The 19,223-nt window shown below is 54.1% G+C and overlaps 1 protein-coding gene across 5 annotated transcripts in view; it reads right to left on the bottom strand.

The window, feature by feature from the left end:
* Window positions 1-19,223, bottom strand: part of ZFPM1 (zinc finger protein, FOG family member 1) — a 128,083-nt gene that overhangs the window by 48,784 nt on the left and 60,076 nt on the right. For 4 of the 5 annotated variants that reach the window (XM_073308173.1, XM_073308170.1, XM_073308172.1 and 1 more), the window contains exon 3: window positions 15,393-15,488. In XM_073308173.1, the coding sequence (XP_073164274.1) occupies window positions 15,393-15,488 (96 nt within the window). The remainder of the gene's footprint in view (window positions 1-15,392; window positions 15,489-19,223) is intronic. The other variant, XM_073308171.1, reaches the window with a different exon arrangement.

The raw sequence follows: 19,223 nt of genomic DNA, 5'->3' as shown, positions 1-19,223 counted from the left end.
GGGGCATGGCCTCCCCTTTTAAAAAGTGTGTGCGCGGAGGGAGGGCAACAGCCCTTTGGACTCCCCTGGTCTCCCGCACCTGGGATCTTGGCAGCGGCTTGAATGACATCCCTGCTGGTACATGGTGAAAACCTGATCTGGGCCCTCCCAGCTGGCCCCACAGAGGGCACCACAATGCCACTACATACCTTCATGGGGGCAGGGAAGGTCATTCCAGCTGTGCCGGGGCACTCCCCCACCCCCGACAGGGAGGTGCTGGGGCAGTGACCTGCTATGCAGGGTAAAATGGGAGACGAGAGCTTCCCTGTTTGGTATAGACGGGCAGGGAATTGGCAAAGGAAGCTCCGTAGCCGCCCTCCCCATCCCAGGCTACTCCAGGAGAGGGGTAGCAGACAGATATCCAGCGGCAAGCATTATCAAAGAGGCAGTGCAGTCCAGTCCAGTAGGTAACACACCACACCTGGGAGCCAGGACACCTGGGCTCTATTCCTGGCTCTACCACTGACCCGTTGGGTGACATTTGGCAAGACAAATGATTGCTTTGTGCCTCAGTTTCCCTTCCCTCCATCTATCAGTCTTGTCTATTTAGACTGGAAGCACTCTGGGATTGGTACTCCCTCTCCCACTGTTTGTCTGTGCAGCACCAGGCACCATGGGGACTTGACCTCGGTCTGCTACCAGAACACACAAGCAGCCAGGGGAATCTCAGGAGGGGAAGCCCCTAGCCAGTCCTCTCAGCACCCTGCCCCATCTCACGTCTCTCCCCCTTTGCCCCCAGGATCTGCCCGCGCTGTCCCTGGGTTTCACATGGGAATGCGAGCCGGAGGTCTATTGGTTCACCCCCCACAGTCAGACACATATAGTGACTCCTGCCCCAGTTCTAACCACTAAGAGCTCCCGAGTCACCTCTGCCATTCCCCCATAGCACCTCCAAAGTGCCCCACAAACCCAGACAGCAGGGAAGAACCATCTCACCCACCATCACTTTGCAGCCACCTCTGGATTGGAACGTGGCAGCTGCTTCACAGAGCACGGCCAGACTACACAACGACTCGGGGCTGGATGCTGCCAAGAGGGAAGTTTAGCAGCTCTGGCTCAGATCATGGAAGGTGAATGTAATAACCAGGGCTGGGATTGAGTCAGGTTAATAGGGCCAAATACCGATGCGCCTTGGGAGTTACGGTTCTTATGAGTCTTTCATGAGCCCCCAAGGGCTGGGAACTCAGACGAAGGAGCACACTTCCAGCTGCACAGCCCCCCCAATGCCCCCTAGTGCACAGCGCCCCCTAGACACAAGAGTGCCCCCTACTGAGTCACCAGCACAGAGCCAGAGCAGCAAGCAGAGTTATCAAGGGTGCGGGGGACTCAGCAGGGCAGCACCAGAGGCCACGGGTGGAGGGATGCACGTGGCCCATGTGCTTGTTGGATCCAGGCGAGTTCCAGATGATCAGGTGCTGCCTCCCGCCACCCCCAAAGCCAGTTAATCTAAAACAAATAGAACGAGTTGGTGTTAAACTCAGCTGAAAGCGATAAAGAAAAATCGCTGGAATAATTTTTCCCACCCACACATACCAAAGGGAAGGGAAAACACACAAACACACACACGGCACACTAATCATTAGGATCTCTCCCGGCCCTGTCCGTCAGCACAGGCCGTCCCGCCTCCCCGGGCCCTGCTCGGCCCGATAATAAACCTTGAGGTTTGCACACAGACTCCAGGCTGAGAGAGATTATACAGACAGGAGTCACAGTGCAGATAAACACAACTGAACAAGAGAGTGGAGAAAAAGGGGAGGGGGGCGAAAAAGAGTTTGCAGTTTTAATTAGAGACAAGTGACCCCACCTTCCACGCACAGCGAGGGACCAGGGGGCTATGGGAAACCGGAAAGCTTCATTGGGGGAGGGAGGGGTCAGAGCTTCCCATGTTTAGGGGTTCTGTAAATGGGAACATGGCTATTCCACCCCCTACACACACGCTTCCTCTGCTCTGTGCTGAAGGCAGTGGGATTCAGGGGTTAGAGCAGGGGGCTAGGAGTCAGGCAGGACTCCTGGGTTCCATTTCTAGCAAGGTTTCCCGCCTGCTCCCTGATGCTGACCAAGTCAGCACCTGTTGATTCATTTTATTTACCGTCCCTGCAATGGGAGGATATTATGCCCTGGCAGGTGGGGTGAGGCTCAGAAGCATCTGGCAAGGGCTTGGCGATCCTGTGATAAAGAGGTGACGTAGCTGGGCTGAGGGATTGGTATTGCATGGGGCTGGGCTCAGGGCAGCAGGAATGAATCCAGCGGGGGTGGGGAGGTGGTGGCGGGCAGCTGAGAGCCATCGCTGTAAACACAGCCAGCAGCAATAGGAAAGGGAAGGCCGCAGGAGAGGTCGGGACACTACAGGGGCAGGGGGCTTTACGTAAAGTGCTCCAGCGAGACTGCTCAGGATCACTGGCTCTAGGCCGACCACCACCCACAGCAACTACCAGCCAGCGAAGGGCTGCCCTTTGCAGAGCGAGCTGGGCAACTCCCCAGCTTGTGCCCCTCCCTCAGCCCCATGGCGTGAGCCTTGTCCCAGCCCCAGATGGGATGTCGACACAGCACAAGCTGGGCCCGGGCTAGCCGACCCGCGCCAGACCCGATGCAGCGAGCGTGGATAACGAAGGGCACCGAAGACAGGGGAATGTGGGCGAGGGAACTTAGTGCCTATGCAGGGAATGTGCCGAGAACTAACTGGGGTGGGCTGGCCTGGGCACAGCTTCTGGGGTGTAGAGCCCCTCAGACGCCAAGGAGCATACAGGCCTGGGATTCTGAACTCTTTCGGGGCAGGCTGAAGGGGTGGACAAAGCCGTCCAAACCCAGCGGGTTCCGTGGGCACCATTCGCTCTCCAGGGCGGACAGCCCTGCTCCTCCCACGGGCATGAAAGTCAGAGAGACACAGATGGACACATGTTCTCAGGTGCTCCTCGAAGCATGGGCCGCCCTGGGCTAGCAGCTGCCATTCAGACCTGTGCTTTGAGAGCCCCTGGGCGATGCAGAGTCAAACCCCCTTCCTCTGGGAGCAGCCGGCAACCCCTGTCACTGGACCCCCCCTCAGCTTTGGGGCTGCTCGGAGATGTTAGAACATCCCAGCCCAGAAGGGATTTTTTTTACCCCCTCCGGGCAGAGGCAGACACTGCCATGCTCCGTACCACCTGAGTCTGTGGGCAGATGGCAAGAGACACAGGCTTCCGGCAGGCACAGAAATGGGATGGCTCTGGGGACTAGCTCCCCACCTAGCCAAGAAGCTGGCACTGCGAAGGACAGACCCTCCTCTAATCGTGAGGATGGGATCGGCCTGAGAACAGAAGCTAACTGAGGTTGGGCTGGGTCCCTGGGAGCCTTTCAAAGAGATGAAGGAAACTGCTCTGATTCCCAGAGTGGGTTGTGGGGGGGAAAGGAACACGCAACTCGCTCTGTGTCCATGCTGATCTAAAGGCCCTAGCTTGGCAAGAGGAGTACCACAGCAGGGTAGGGGCTTGCTTCCAAGTGAGATGTAAAACTGAGCCACAAATAACTACTTACCATTGTGGCAGTTTTCACAGACCCTGCTTTTCCACCCCAATCCCACTCTGTCTGCTTGCACGTTCAGTCTGATACGATCTTCTCCTTCACTTCCCGTCCTGCACTGTTCCACGGTGTCGCTGTGCGCTTTCAAATTGCTCCCGCGTTCCACCCCAGAAGTGGCTGCATTTCCAACCTTCTGCCTGAAAGTTCTCAGACACACAGACCTGCTAATTCCAGGTCAACCTTTGGGAGGCAGAAATAAATTCTGGCATCTGGAAACGAGCTGCCCCGGCTGGCCCCTAGCTGACCAACTCCCAAGGAGCTGCACTGGGGAATGTGCCACCCCAACTCTCCATAACTAAGAGTGAATAATCTTTACTGCGCACCCCCGGACAGAGGCAAATAAAACCAAATAAATGAGCCAGCGTTAAAAGGCCCAAAGGCTGCAGATATACTTAAATCTTTGATGGGGAACAAACTGAAAGACAAGAGCCCATAAAGTGGAAGCGGGACAATAAAGAATAGGGAGAGTTACAGCTCGGGGCGGGGGGGGGGGAAGGGGAGGTTGAGATTTTCAATTACTTCTCCCTTTTTACAGGGCTGATTGGTATTTGTGTGGTTCGAGCGGCTGCCATGATGAAGGGGCCAGAGGCTGCACGCATGTGAATGGGGCAGGTAGCTTGATCTATCTGCAGAGCGCACCCATTATTCTGCGGAAGGATAGAGTATCGATCGGCCCTGCATCGGAGACATTCCCGTAATAGCCTCAAATGAATTGCTCCTGTGCAGCAGCTGGCAGCCACGAGGACACCCCAGGCAGTGCAGGGAAAGGGGGCGTGCCATGGCTTTCCTGGGAGAGGCCTCAAGCTTATGGCAACCTGCTCCCCCTCCCTCTTCTCCCAGCCCCCTGCCTGCTCCACGTGTGCCCCGACCCGATGCCGGTCTCCACCCTCTTCCCACCCTCCAGCCACCTCTCAAGCCTGAAGACGCTCTGCTGGGGGCTGAGCCAGGAAGATTCCTTCCTAGCTGCTGCCTGGCCCCTCTGCAGCGGAGAGGGCAGTAGGAGCCCCCCGGCCTCTCCTCCCATCCACACCTGGGGAAGGAGCAAAGGAGACAGGGAAGAGTGCTTAACACTCAGGAAGCCAGTGAAGATGGCAGAGCATTAGGCCATAGGGTTCCACTTCCCAGAGGCCTCTCCCTGTCCAGCTGTTGGAGAGACTTCGAGCTAGAGTCTGGGCTACGGGACCACCCCACTCAACACCTGGGAGACAGCAGCCTGGGACATTGGCACACTTAAATCTCCCTCCCCTATTTCTCATCTGCACTGCTGGACACACTTCCCCTGTGCCCCCCTCCGCAGAGGGGCCAGCTTGCCTTCCAGATTACTCACCACCCAGCCAAGAGAACTTGCCGGGGGTGGTGGTGGATGCCAAGTCCCTTAAAGAGACACTACCGAACTATTTAAGACTCAGATTTAGAGCACTTTAAAAAAAGGGTGGGGGGAGGGAAAAGGTTTGTTAACCTCCCTCCCCAAATAAATAGTGCATTTGAGATTTTAAAAGTGGAACTAAAAATAACGTGGGGCGAGTGGAGGGGAGATAGTGTGGGGGGCAGGGAAAGTCGTCCCCATCACACCCACGATGAACTAGGGCACAAGCAGCAAGGAGTTTAATTCCACTGCCCAAGCTGGGCGCCCTGCAAAAAATTTTAAAAAGAAAAAGTTTGCACGCACAAGTTAAACGTGGAAGGATTTCGAGAGATGAAGGGGCGGGGTTTCAAAAGTGAATTCATTTGCATGTGCAAACAGGAACTACCAGGACTGGGTCGACAGAGTGTGTACTCGAGGTGTGCAAAGGGCCAATTAGGTAGCTCCCCTGCCATTTTGGACATGCAACTACCCAGGTTGCATGTGCGTCTCTGGTAATTCCACGCACACGCTTCCATTGCACGGCTGTGTGCAACTGTGTGTCTGGGCAGTTTAATCAGTATGGTCGAAAGCCATTTCAGAAACTCCAGTATGAATTTGGGGGTCTCCCAGTATGACTTGTCATGGCAACAGCGTCCTTTTAGCCAAGCGCCAGTGAAGCAAGGGATCGTACGTGGCCATCTCTCGGCTGTTCAGGCTAATTATAGAGCACGGAGCCCTTCCCATCACCGAGACACTCACCATCCCTAAATTACTATTATGTCTTCGCAGTCTTTAGTGCAGTCGATACAGACCAGACCTGAATGGGGCAGCAGAGCCATTGTTACAGTAAATCTACCATACTTGGACACCGAGCTAGCCTGCGTTGCACAAGACTGCCAGTAAAGAGCTTAGCCTGGTGATGAATGAGGGGGAAGAACTCATTACTTCTCCGCAACCTTGATGCCTGAACCAGTTCCATAAACAACCTTAACTCTCACCCACTTCCCCTGAGAAAGGTACCTGGAGGTTTGGTTCTAGAAGCCACCTCACAGTGCAGTTTCTGAATCCTTGCAGGAAGGGAATGGGGTAGTTAGTCTCGTGTGGTACCCAGTGTGCATCAAAAGATGAAGGGGAAGGTCATCTGGGGCTATTAAAACGGCTATACACAGGGTGGAAGAGGCAGATGGCGTTACAGAGTCAGAGTAAGGCTGTTTGTGGCAACTTAAAAACCATGAATGCCCTGCAATTACTAGCAATTTGCCAGTGAGGCTTTTGGGTGTAATCAAGGATGTGAATTTACACTGATCTTGAAAGGTTTGGCGTCTAGGAATTGCCTTCGTTTTTCACACTAAAGTCCCGGTATCATTGGTTCCAATGAGGTACAGCTACCCGCACTCTGTGGCAGAACAATGCCATTTCTGACAAGTATCCAATTCAGATGAGATCACAACCCAGATTAACCAGACACTGGGGGGAGGGACGAGACTCAGTGACCCCCCCCCCATCGTAAAGGGCAGCTCCAGCCCCAAAGAGAGAAGAGTCCGGAAGATAAAAGACGACAGGTGGAGATGAAAAGACTAGAAGCCGGGAGAGAACTGGGCGACAGAAGCAGGGTGTGCTAGCGATGAGTACCACTGTGCACTATTCTTAGCCAACCACAAACAGTCAAAGATTTCAGGAAGCTGGGTGCAGTGAGAATGGAGGTCTCAAGCTAGCTACACCGCTGATTATGGGGTCATTAATGGTGCTCCATTATGTGACAGTACATGCTCATGGACCAAGGAAAGGGATGAGATGCTTACGGGCCGGCCTGCTCTGGGGTCTGATCATTACTGCACCGGATCTCCCAGAACCAGAAGGGTTTCAAGTTCTGGCCAACTGGATGCAGTGCCTGGATCAGCATCTAGCTACAGCTATGGATGCACGAGGACTGCATCTCCATCCTTGAACCGCTAGGCGAGCCCCAGTGGAACGCCAACCTGATGCGTTCATGCTGAAATATACACACACAACTTAGATAAAGCCTGAGAGATGGGGGTTGTCTCTCCAGCACCTCAAATCTCTGAATGGTGCCTCCTTCTGGGGTATTAAGAAATTAAAAAACCAGCCTCTGCAAGGGGGCAGTCTTGGGCACGGTGCCTCAGAGGACTAGGGTAGGAAGGAAGGGAAGGGAAGGGTGAGAGCATCTGATCCTTTGGAAGGGGGCTACTGAATCTGAAAATCAGCATAAAACAGACCCGTGCACCTTATTCTCTCCCAGGATTGGCTAGAAGCTATTTTTAACAAGGAGCGAAGTCAGTCTAGAGATTAAGCCTTAGCGACTGAAGGCAGCAATTTGTGAAGTCACTTGCCCATCCCAGGTAGGAACTACTTTCCTGCCCCACTCCTCTTAGCAGAATCCTCCCACCGTGAAGGAGGAGGGTCTCCTTTTGAAATGGGCAACAAACTGGCTGGCCAGTCAGGACTTGAGTAGGGAGCACTACGGGTCAGCACAAGAGCCAGCCTATAAAATAGGAGGAAAATGAAATGGCACAGTACCTCTGTAAACGCTCCCCAGTTGAGGATTATAGATTATAGCTATCAGCTATTTGCATATCAGAATTTTAAGCAGCCAGCCACCTCCAGTGAACAAGGTCATTTCAAAGATAAAAATATTCCTTCTCCCCTGCCTTTCACGTTCAGTCAGCATGTCACACAGCCCGTGCGAGAGATTACCAAGGAGACATGGGAAGGGGTCCCCCCAGTGCACAGGGAACTCTACAACCCAGTGCGAGGCGTTCCATCAGCCCAGGGGAAGTGGATGGGAGGGGGGTATCCAACCTGCTACCGGGTTAGAGAAATTAAACGGGGGAGGGTGTGTGTGTGTGGGGGGGAACATCAGAAAGACGACGGGAGGAGCAGAACGGGAGAAATCCAAATGGGGGCATGGGAGAGGGGCACTGCCTAGACACAGAGGAATGAAGAACAGGGAAGATCTAGGCTCATGGATGAGCCGCAGGTCCCTAGAGCCATAGGAAACTGACCATATGGAGCATGGCCACCTGAGTCGAGGAATGGGCCCTGGATCAGCTTTCCAGGAAGGAAAAGTCTACATCCCCGCCAGCCAATGCTGAGTGTGTGTGCGAGCTGTGGGAGGGAAGGGGACCCCTTCTCCCTAGCAGGAGGGAGGCCTGCAAGAAACGAACCTGTTGGGTCACCTGAGGAAGGGGATATATGGGACTGATCCTGTGAGGCCTCAATGGAGAACTTCTATGGACTTCAGAGGCAGCTGCACCAGGTCAGATGCCAGGCTTCCCCTCTGCTGGCAGCTGCACTGCTTCATAAACAAAAATGGACCCACATGAGCAGCTGGCAGAGGGGGAAGGGGAAAAAGCTAAAAGGGACAGTAGCAAGCTTAACCCCCGCAGAGCTGGAAACAGTTATGCCTAGTGCACCAGAACCAGGAAGTGAAACTGACCAGTCTCGCTCCAGGTGTGGAGCAAAGAGATACAGGCGAGGTGAACAAACAGCGTAAACACCAACGGGGGAAAGCATGCTGGGTGTTTCAAACACTTTCAAACTGAGTGATCCAATGAATTGACACGGCCCCTTCAAATGGGATCTCCGGGACACTTGAACAGCTGTGGGGCAAAATCCACCCTTATGAAGCTGGGAGAACAGAGTCGCCCACTCTCGCGATTCTATCACGATATTTGTGATATTTAGGGTTTTACATCTCTCCGAGCGCCAAGGCTTTAAATCCATCCCTCATGTGGAAAATGGGTACTAATCCGGCCAGCCATGTTCAGGAAAGAGGGAACACAAACTGGAGCAGGTGCAGAGAAGGGCTGCTACGGTGACCAGGGGAATGGAGAGCCGATCGTATGGGAGGAGACTTTGGGGACGTCGACACTGCAAAAACACCCCACAGCAGCGAGTCTCAGGGCCCAGGTCTACAGACTCGGGCTTGTGGGACTCGTGCTACAATGCTAAAAATAGCTTGCTAGATCTTCCTGCTTGGGCTCGGAGACCCACCCCTCTCGCCGGGCTTCAGAGATGAAGCAGGAATACAGAAACCACCATTTTTTGTGCTCTAGTGCGAGCCTGAGTCTGTGGACCTGGGCTTGGAGACTCATTTGCTGCAGGTGTTTTCATGTGGCCTAGACATACGCTAAGAGAGCTTGGCTTGTTTAGCCTAGCTAGACACAGTTTGAAAGGGGATCGGATTGTGCTCTATAAATACAGCAGGGGGTAAACACTAGGGAGGAACAACAACCCTGGAAGCTAAAGGACAATGTTGGCACAAGAACAAATGGGGATAAACTGGCCATGAATGAATTTAGGCAGGAAATTAGAAGGCTTCTAACCCTCAGAGGAGTGAGGTTCTGGAACAGTTTCCCAGACAACCCCGGCCTGGCTTGATGATGGAGTTTGATAAGTTTATGAACAGGATTATCTGAGATAGCAGGGACTGGACTTCATGGCCCAGGAGGTCCCTTCCACCCCTATGTCTCTGGCAAGCCCAGCTTTCATTTAAAAGAGAGGACAAGTTTCCAGGTCTCATGGTTTCATAGAGAAGCTTAAAAATGTCCCTCAAGCGCACCCCAAAGGACCAAAATCAGAAGGGAGATCAAAGGAACCCCCTTTAAAAAACTGATCTTGATTTTAAAGCCCATCTCATGATTTTAAGGGGATCGCTTTTAAATGCTACTGGATGGCGATACTGATTATGTCTTCACAAGTCTGTGTATCGCCTCGGGCAACTTGGGTGCTACCACAGTGGCAATTGTGAATTCCTAACGAGGGGCAAACTTTACATAGAAATGGGGGGGAAGGGGGAAGAAGGGGGTGAAGGGCATGCAGATAAGTGTCCATGCTTGCTCTCTTTAGGTGAAAGATCTGATCTGCCCTGCATGCTGGGAGTTCAGATCCCAACTCTGCAGCCAAAGTTTAACACTCACACTCACTCCCAAATTTGAGTTGAGCTGGACCATGCCCCCCTTTGGCATGTGCCAGTCAAGTAAGTGGGGGTCCAAACCTTTGCATCTCCAGCAAGACTGGCCCCCGCAGAATGGGGGTGTGACCAGTTTCACAGGTGACATTAGCTGCCCAGGCAGATGGGGGCGGAGGGGTCCAGCTACAAAGTATAGCCCTTATATGTAGGCTCGCAGCCCACCTTTGCTCAAAAAGCCCTTGTTGCATGTTAGAGGGGAGAGGAGGGGGCTGTCACCTGGTGGCCATCTATGCAAGAGGCCCAGGTCTGGAAGCCAACAGGGGTGGGAGGAGAAACCCTCCCAGGCAGACGGGGAGTTCTGCCAGTGTATGGAGGCCGCAAGATCTAGCCAGCCTAGGGGGTGGAGCTGAGACACTCCCAACAAGGTTGCGGCAGGGCAAAGCCGTCTCTTCTCCGCAATCAGTGACCAATAGCCACGCAGAAGGAGCCCTTTCCCTCACCCAGGGGCCCATCCCAGCAGGATTCCATGACCCTACGCAAGGGGGCCACTGGTTAAAACGTGGACGCTTCATTAGCCAGCTGTTTGTGCCCAGAGCAAAGTGGAAGCCATTTCTGTAGGCCCTACAAAAACATGTTGCTTTCCCCCTCCCAAGCGACACAAGCCATGAACCGGTATGTTTAAAACAATCCTGGAAATAGGTCCTTCAGGGGGCTTCCCGAGCGAAGCTCAGTCGCATTCAGCAATTTGGAGTCACCCGCCAGCATCTCCTTTAAAGGAGTCATTCCGTTATGCGGCCTCCTTCAAAATAACTTCATCCTCCGGCCGTCCCCCAGGACTTAGCATCGCAGGCAACCTCTCCTCTGTCACGGAGAGGCGGCCGAGGGGTCAGCAAGCGGGGCATGACGGCGAGCTACCTCGCCCCTTTGCCGCTCTCCTTCGTGACAATCCCAGAGAGGAAAGTGATGCTGCTACGGCAAGTGCCCGGGCGCAGCTCAGCCTGGCGCAAGAGGCAATCCCGGGAGACACCTCTCCCCTCCCCCGCCAAGCCCCACAAGTCCCAGAGGAAGCGCACACGGAGCAGATGAGAAGTGAGATCCAGAGAGGCACAAAGAAAGGCGGCTGGGAGCAGAGCCGCTCCCCCGCTCCCCCTTCACACTGCATCTTCACAGCTGCCATTGCTGACATGTGGCGGATCCTGCCAGATAAAAAGAAAATTCAGGCTGCTCAAAGTTTCCCTTTTTGCCAGTTCTATTCCTGATAAGGGCAGTGCCTGCACGGAGGCTGATAGACGGCCTATCGCGGCGGTTAGCTCGAAAGGAACACCCTATCGCTCCAGCATCGCCGGACTGCCATCAACTCCCAGCCACACAGAAATTAATATCGCTCCAATTACCAGAATAGAGATGGGCTGGGAGAAGGTGATAATAAAATCTCTTTTACATAAAGAATGCAAATAACTCACTCTGGCGAGGGCGGGGGAGGGAGACGAGAAACCGGTGCCACTTTCCACGCACACCTTCAGCCGACTGAAAGACGACATGCAGGGCGGCTCCGAGCCTCTCCTATTTCACTGCTGCTTCGGCCTCTCGGGCAGCTGGAGAGGGATGCTGGGGCCAAGCGTGGAACTCTCTCCCCCACTCCTTTTAGATCCGTTTGTATGCAGTGTCATTAGGGACATAGGACCAGAAGGGATTTCCCGTGCCAGAACAGGCAGCCCCATCACACTGTGGATCATTCTCCTCCCAGCTTAAAAGTGACAAGCGCTCTAGCCCCTAACGCCAAGCGTGTGTGTGGACACACGCTGCTGAGCCCCAAACTCTGCTCAGGACTCAGAAGCAACCCTACAAAAACAAACCCAAGGTGAGTGGCTCAGCACCAGCCAGCAACCTCGTCGCAAAACAGCGTTCCCAGGATGGCACTCGCGGGGAACCTGACCAGCTTGCCCAGGGCATGTTGTGGAGGAAAATTACACGGGAGATTTGACCTCCCAGCTTCCTAAGAGGTGCTGAGCAGTGAGACAAAGCTGCTGAAGGTATTGTGGAAAATACGATGACAATAACCCAATTAAATTAAGTATCCAACCCCTTAATGATCTCCCCTGGCATTGCCAACTGCTGGGATGTGGGTGGAGTAGGAATACCTTGCTTTTTATTCCCTGGCTTGGAGGGGTCCTGATCATGCTGCTTCCCCCGCCCCACAACCCCTTGACCTCCCCCGTCCAATTCATTCCACCAGGTGACCAGTCAGCCAGAGGAGAGCGGATCTGAATATGGGGGATAGGAAGCGGGGAAGCTGCTTGGCTGGAAAGCAGTGCTGTAAAAGGAAGAGGCAGAACAGCCTGGGCTGAGGCCGCTTATTAGCAATTAGGCTAATGAGGATGAGAGATCGGAGAAAAAGAACACATCACGTCACCTCTCCTCCGCCTCCCTCCGTGGTCACTAGGGCAAAGGGCCGGGGTGGGAGGGAGCCGATAAAGAAGAGATTGGCGAGGTGGAAGCCGCACAGATACTTCCTGCCAACGCATCCAGGAAGGGCCAGGGATATCAACTGGAGCACATTTCCCTTCCTTGATGAGTTTAAACGGGGGAAGGGGGGGAGGGAGGGGACCACTGACAGTATCAGCAGCAAACAGCAGAGAGATTCATGGGGGGGAGGAGGCTGGTTAACTCTCCTGCCCCAGCCAAGGGACGGGCTCAGCGCTTTGCCAGGCCCTTCCTATCCCCAATGGGCATGGCCCCATAGGGAAGGTGGCAGGACTGATCCCCAGACTTGCCACAGCGCCACCCCACCACTCACACTCCTGGTCGCTTTGCACCAAGAGAAACGTCTGCCCCCTAGGAGGATAGGCAGGGCTAGCCATGGCATGGGGCCTGCTCAGTGCCACGGAGCTTGTCGCCAGTGGGTATTTCACCAGATGAGGCAAAGCCGCTGGAGACGGGGTCATGGGAGCTGCACGTGTGCCCTGGCACTCGACGTTTCCCAGCTGCTTCAATAGCAGAGCCGGGACAATCTCCAATGTGACCGACAGGCCCCGCCTTAGCCAGGCAGCCCTAAGCAGGGGCCAGAGGCCAGTCTTTCGTCAGGTGGTCTTTGCCATGGGTGGCACCTAGGGAAGGGAGGAAGGGCCTGATCGATAAGGCACACGCAGGCAAAGCCACAGAGCCGAGAGCTTCACGGGCCCTTCTCCCCAGAGGTCCAAAGTCAAACCGATAGCAATCGAGCCCCAAGGTCACCCCTTCCCAGCATGCAACGAGGGCTCGAGCAGAGAGGGGAGGGAAACCCAGTTCTTCTTTTTTTAAAAACCCAACCTAACATCTCTCTTTCCGCAGCTCTCCCCCTAGCCCTTCCCTCGCCCTACCCCCATCCCATCCCATGCAGCTCTCCCCCCAGCCCTTCCCTCGCCCTACCCCCATCCCATCCCATGCAGCTCCACTAGATAGGAGTGTGACACACTGGGGAGTATAAGGGAGACCTAAACGGACGTTTGGAGCATCTTCACCTACGAAGAGGACAGCCCAATGGTCCTCTGAGTCGCAAGGAGGATACACACACACACTGCACATCTGTTAAAGTGCCAGGTCTACAGCGATCCTCGCCCAGATTTGGGGGAGGGGACCTTCCACCTGGGCACCATGGCCAAACGTTACCAAGCCAAGACCGTAAGCTCCTTGGGAAGAGACTGTGTCTTCCGCTTGGTTTCTAGATACCACAGCGATAGGCCCACCAAGGGCCCAGATAGCGTGCACAGCACTGTACTGTCTGGCAGGCATCACGCAAAGACATTCAGACTCAAAAAACAGAGATGACAAGACAGGAAGACGGCGATATACGGCTATAGACACTTCTTGGGGTTTTGATAACATCACTAACCACTCTAGCTCTCTTCTTGTGGTTGCCATGATGCTATCAAAGCCCCACTGTGACTGTGTAGGAACATAGACCAATGGCCAGAGCTGGCATCGCAAATCCAGTCATGTAGCGGTCAGCGCTGGGTGATTTTTTCCAGAGGAAGGGAAAAAAACATCATCCCTGGATCACCTTGCCTCGCGTGCAACGTTGTCTATCGACAACTCCTCCTTCCTGACACCACATGCTACCTAGCTCTCACCCTGAAGCATCTTCAGCGTGATATCAGCATGCAGTTATAACCCAGGCACAACATTAATACAAATAAACAATTAATAGCTATTCAAGTCCTTTCAAAAGAAATCCAGCTGCAGTATTGGCTCCTGCAACAGTATCGGCTCCTGCAACAGTATCTGACTCTGCTCTCCTGCAACAGTGAGTTCCACAGGTTGGCTGCAAGTTTACATCTAGTCCTATTAGTGGTAAATATACTGTCCTTCACCATGTCATCAAATGACCCCATACTCTTCTGTTAAGGGACAGGACCTGTGTCCCCTCTGGCTCTTTCCTTTCTCCTGGCTAAATCCTGAGGTTTGTAATATTCAATCATGCACAAGTCCTACCAGACCCCGATCTCCTTTGTTACCCTGCTCTGAGCCTCTTTTAGGATCAAAGACACCTGTTTTGAGGCTGGAGGCAACAAAGCCTGCAAGCCACACCACAAATGAGTTGAAGGTACAGAACAGGGGAGCGAATGCAGCTCCTGCTTCAATCCCAGGTTTAGGCCACCAGCTGTGCTTCCTTTGTTCTCTGGCCTGCGTTCTGCAGGAGATCAGACTTTCTGATCACAGTGGTCCCTTCTGGCCTTGGAATTTAGGAATATTAGGGGGTGGGGGGACATGACAAATGTGGCATTCGGATTTGGAATTCAGATTCCAACCCTCTCCCCTCCTTCAGATGCAGGAAGTCTGGGGGTGCTCGGATCCTGAGTCTCTGCTGCCTACAATGGCTAAATACACCATTGACGGTGTATTTCTCTCAACGCCCCCATTTCTTGGGCCACACATTCAAGTAGTTTGTAACTTGCCCCGCTCATTGCTAAATCCGTGTGTGTCGGAGGAGGCTGGAGGGGTTGGGTTTCCTCCCCATGGAGCATTATTCAGGTTTCCTTGTTGACATCAGGAGACTGCTCACCCGCTTCCCCACGCCCTCCAGCTGTCACCCCAGCGTCACTGTGTGACCAGACCTCCGGAGACATTGGCGCCCATTCTTCTCAAAAGGTCACTTGCCGGCCGAGCTACTCCCAGCCGCCTCCACGGAGCCCTTTGAAAGGCAAGCGGCCCGGGAAGACACTGACATTCAAGACGTTCGTATCTGCCTGGTCATACATGACTGGCCAACCAAGGAAGAGCCCAGAGACAATGAGCAGCATGAGAGAAAAGTCAAAGCCATGAAACCCGGCAGCCAGGCTGGCCGCTGCCTCCATCCGAGGTCGAGCCACAGCACTGTTCAGCTGGAAGACGGCGGAGGACATGCTCCTCACAGGGAGAGCACAGGGGCCGAAACGTGGCACTACGCGCTGCTGAGCCCTCCCTCCTCGAGGGTGCAGGGTGTCCCAGCAGGGTTCAGGATGGGGCAGAGGACATGTTTTGGGGATCGGGGGGGGGATTTACCTGGCCCGTTCCATGGATTCAGCTCCTGCAGATTTTCTCCAGGCTCCTGCTTTTTTGACTCCTTGGGACTTTCCGAGGCTTCTCTGGACTCTGCTTCTGGAACGGAAGAAACGGCCGGTTACCGTGTCGCACAAGCTCAAGAGGAACGTCAGCTACAACTTCCCACCATGCTGGGGACTCCTCAGCCAGCCCAAAAGCCCAGCGGAAAAGGGCCATCACAAACGGGACACAATAGCAAGTGATGCCCGAGGATGTTCTTCACCGAGTAGAACTCCACGGCCTTTCCCCACCTTTCTCATCTCTCGTTCACTTCCCAAACCTCCAAGCTCAATCCCGATCAGCCCATGATGCCAGCCTCCATCGCCCAGTTGCTACCTTTTCAAACAAACCCCTCCGTCCTTTCTCCCAGGCTGCCCTCTGCGCCTGGGGAGGGCGTCCTGTAAACACCTGCAAAGCCATCTCATCCTCTCCCTTCAAATCTCTCCTCAAGCCTCTGCTCTCTGCAGTGAAGCCTACAAGAAACCTCAACAATGGTTAGGCAGCTGGGGCGCTGAGATCACAGCCTGTCATTCTGGCTTCCTTGTGCTCCCCCATTGGTCCGTCCCCATCGGTCGCCTCTTGCCTTGTACTTGGATTGGAAGCTGCTTGGGCATGAACTGTCTTTCTTCTGCATTTGTAAAGCACCTAGCGTCTGATCCATGGAGATCTCCTAGGCATTAAGATACCGCCAATACTAATAAAATGCCCAGTCCTTCCTGTCTACTCTGCAGGTGTTCCCAGTGCAAGCGAGCAGGAGGGAGCCTTTCCATCCAGGACTCCTGGGTTCCTAACCGTGAACAAGGGAATAGCAGCCATCTTGAAACCCTTCTTAAGCGGGTATTAGTCCATATGCAACCCCACTGCTGTGCAAATCGACGTGGCTGGTAGTTCCTGCTGCGGGCACAGCCAACCACTTGAACAGCGGACGTGCCCCAGGTCAACACTTAGGGGTTCCGGGAAAGTCCTGCAAGGGCAGCATCCACTGACGTAGCAGCATGCTCGTGTATGGGGCAAGTGAAATGGGGCCTTGTGACTAGAACACAACGGAGGGCTGGACCCAGGTCAGAGGAGTACTGGCAAAGCGGGGTGGTGAGCAGCAGCCTGGGAGATAGGATTAGAGTAACAAGTGGGGGTTGTGCACCAGCAGGGGGCGGGGTCAGGACTGATGTGCGCTGGCCGATCGAATGGGAAAGGACCTGGTATGGACTCGTATTATCCACGCACGGAAGGGAACTTCCCTGTCGATCCAGAGAACAGCATTGCCAACACGGGAGAAAGCGAGACGGGATGGGTGTGGGGGGCAGTGGGGCGTAGCAGGGCGGGAAGAATTGGCATTTGTGGATTTAAGAGCAACTCGGGCAGATTTTTAGAATTGCATTAGCAAAACATGCTCCAGGAATGGTGATCAGTTGCACACATGCAACCAGCGAGCTACTGCCCACTAACGCAACTGTGTAACGGCATGGGGCCAACACCTGACCCTCGGTCTCCTGCCAGCTGCCCCGGGCAGAGGGATATCGCACAACACTAACCAGGTGGGAGCAAGACCTTCAGCTAAAGGAGAGGGATTGTCTGACGTGCCGGTGTTTGTAAATTTCATGTCCACCCTGATCACGCCAGAGAAGCATTCAAGCACGTGACACATGCAAAGAGAGCAGAGACTGACACTATACGCCCGAGAGCAAACCAAGAGTGGGTGAGCATCTGGATGGATGGCTGTGCAGATTTCAGCACCTTCCCCCCCGAGTTCCCAGAGCAGGAGTTGCCAGTTCAGAACCAGGCAGAGACCCCTCTCTCCTTCTCTATGGACTTGGAAGTTCTCATTAACATTCAAAAGCCTGAGGGAACCTGTGGAAAGGAACCTCCTTGCCTTTCCTCCCACCAAGGGCCCCATGTCAGGGAGCCTGTTGAAATACAGCTCCCGGCATGGCTCTCTTTGTGGTATCTACATAGCAACTTGATAACAATTATTTTCTCCATTAACTGCTGTTAAAGATGGTGCCGATAAGCCTATCTGCATATGACAGTGCGACAGATTAGCGCCCAAAGTGCATGTTTGTCTTCACGTCCAGGGCGGATAACCACTGCAAAGCCCAGATCGATCGGCGCCATAAAGAACGCCCCTGGGTGACGTCACCAGCATTGGCAATATTAATACAGGTGATAAGCGGGATGATTAACATCAAATAAATCAATCCCTGGGCATAAAAGCCCTATTATTTTTGGCTATAAATCAAAGTGCCTGGCATATTGATTTTTATCCATCTCGCTGAAAGCTCTCGCGGCCGTTAGTGCCGCTCGGCGGTATCTGCATTATCACCTTTTTATCAAAGCAGCCTAGTGCCAGGTGCAGCTCTCCGGCTGCATTTCCACCTCCCTAACCCCCCAACCTCGGAACTACACCGAGCTCCCCAATCAGATAAAGAGCCACTCGCTTCCTCTGTCAGCCCAGCCCAGCGGGGAGCAAAGTCTGCCAGCAACAAACCACTTCGCCTCAAAAGGAGCCTCCTTCAACAACCCCACCCCCCAAGACCACCTCAACCACCATCGCGCTTGGTGGATGACTCAGGGCCACATTCAGCGGGGACGGGGTCGAGGGGAAGAGATACAGAGGGTCACGGACAAGACTCTGGCTTGGAGGAGCTCATGCTCTCCTACCATGCTAGCTGTCCCTTATCTGGGAAGATTATCAGGAGATTTAACATTCTGCTCCCTTTGCTCAAGGCCTCCTCCCCGGGGAGCTTTCCTTCCCTTTATCTATGGGGCAAGTGCTCGGGTTTATTGACTGCCAAGTCAGAGGCCAGAATCTTCTGGTGGCATCGATCTCTGGAAAACTTTGCTATCATGGCAGGTCTCGGACTTTGACGGAGGGTGGGTGCCTGCAAGGAAATAACACCAGCACATGGCGATTGTGGAATCTGACTGCAAGAGCCACCTGGTGGGGTCCGGCCCAGGAAGGGGTGTGTCTATGATCCGCACCGCGCATGGGATAAGAGAGTGTTTCAGCTCCAGGCAGGGGAAAGAAACTAACCCTCTCCAAAATGTGCATCAGATCTAAGACTCTGGTACCCCTCACACCTGGGCACGACTGGGTTTATTAAGATCACCTGGCTTTGTTTTGGCACCACTGATCTCAAAGGGCACTGCAAACATTAACTGATTACACTTCGCACCCCCTCCCCAATATAGCTAGGATCGCTTTGCGCCGGCATGAAATGCAGTCACCTCCCAGGATGGGGTGCAGTGTGGCTGCGGATTATTGCTGCGTGCCAGCCAGGGATGCTGCATGATTGTTTGGACAGGAAGCAAATGACCAGGTAGCAAGCATCACGCCACTGGATCCATGCCTAACCGGGGCAACTTCCTCCAGTGACATCACCATGACACCCATGCAACATCATGTGCACGTTTCCACTGGGGAGAGAGAGACAGCTATCCACGACCCTGATCCACGATCCTTAGCGGCTGCAGGATGGCTCCACTTTATGGGTCACTTTGTACCTGCTAGCCAATGTCACCAGACTGCACTGGCCCATTTAAAGAGGTGCAATGCAGCCCTGTACCTACCGGATCACCCACTCCTGCATCCCCCGCACTCCCTTGGAGATGTATGCCTACTCTGGGCTCGTGCGCTCGAGGGGAGGGCTGTCCTCAGATCACTACACAGGGAGGGTTAGAGGAGCTGAAACGGACATGCAGCCATGAGGCAATTAGCAGTCAGCTCGGTGTCCGTATCACACCTCAAGTTTCCACGCTCCTGCTTCTGGCTCCCAGTACCCTCCCCCCATACAA

The sequence above is a fragment of the Lepidochelys kempii genome, chromosome 12 (genome assembly GCF_965140265.1).
Source record: "Lepidochelys kempii isolate rLepKem1 chromosome 12, rLepKem1.hap2, whole genome shotgun sequence".
Lineage (NCBI taxonomy): Eukaryota > Metazoa > Chordata > Testudines > Cheloniidae > Lepidochelys > Lepidochelys kempii.
This window is presented reverse-complemented; position numbering and strand designations above follow the sequence as displayed.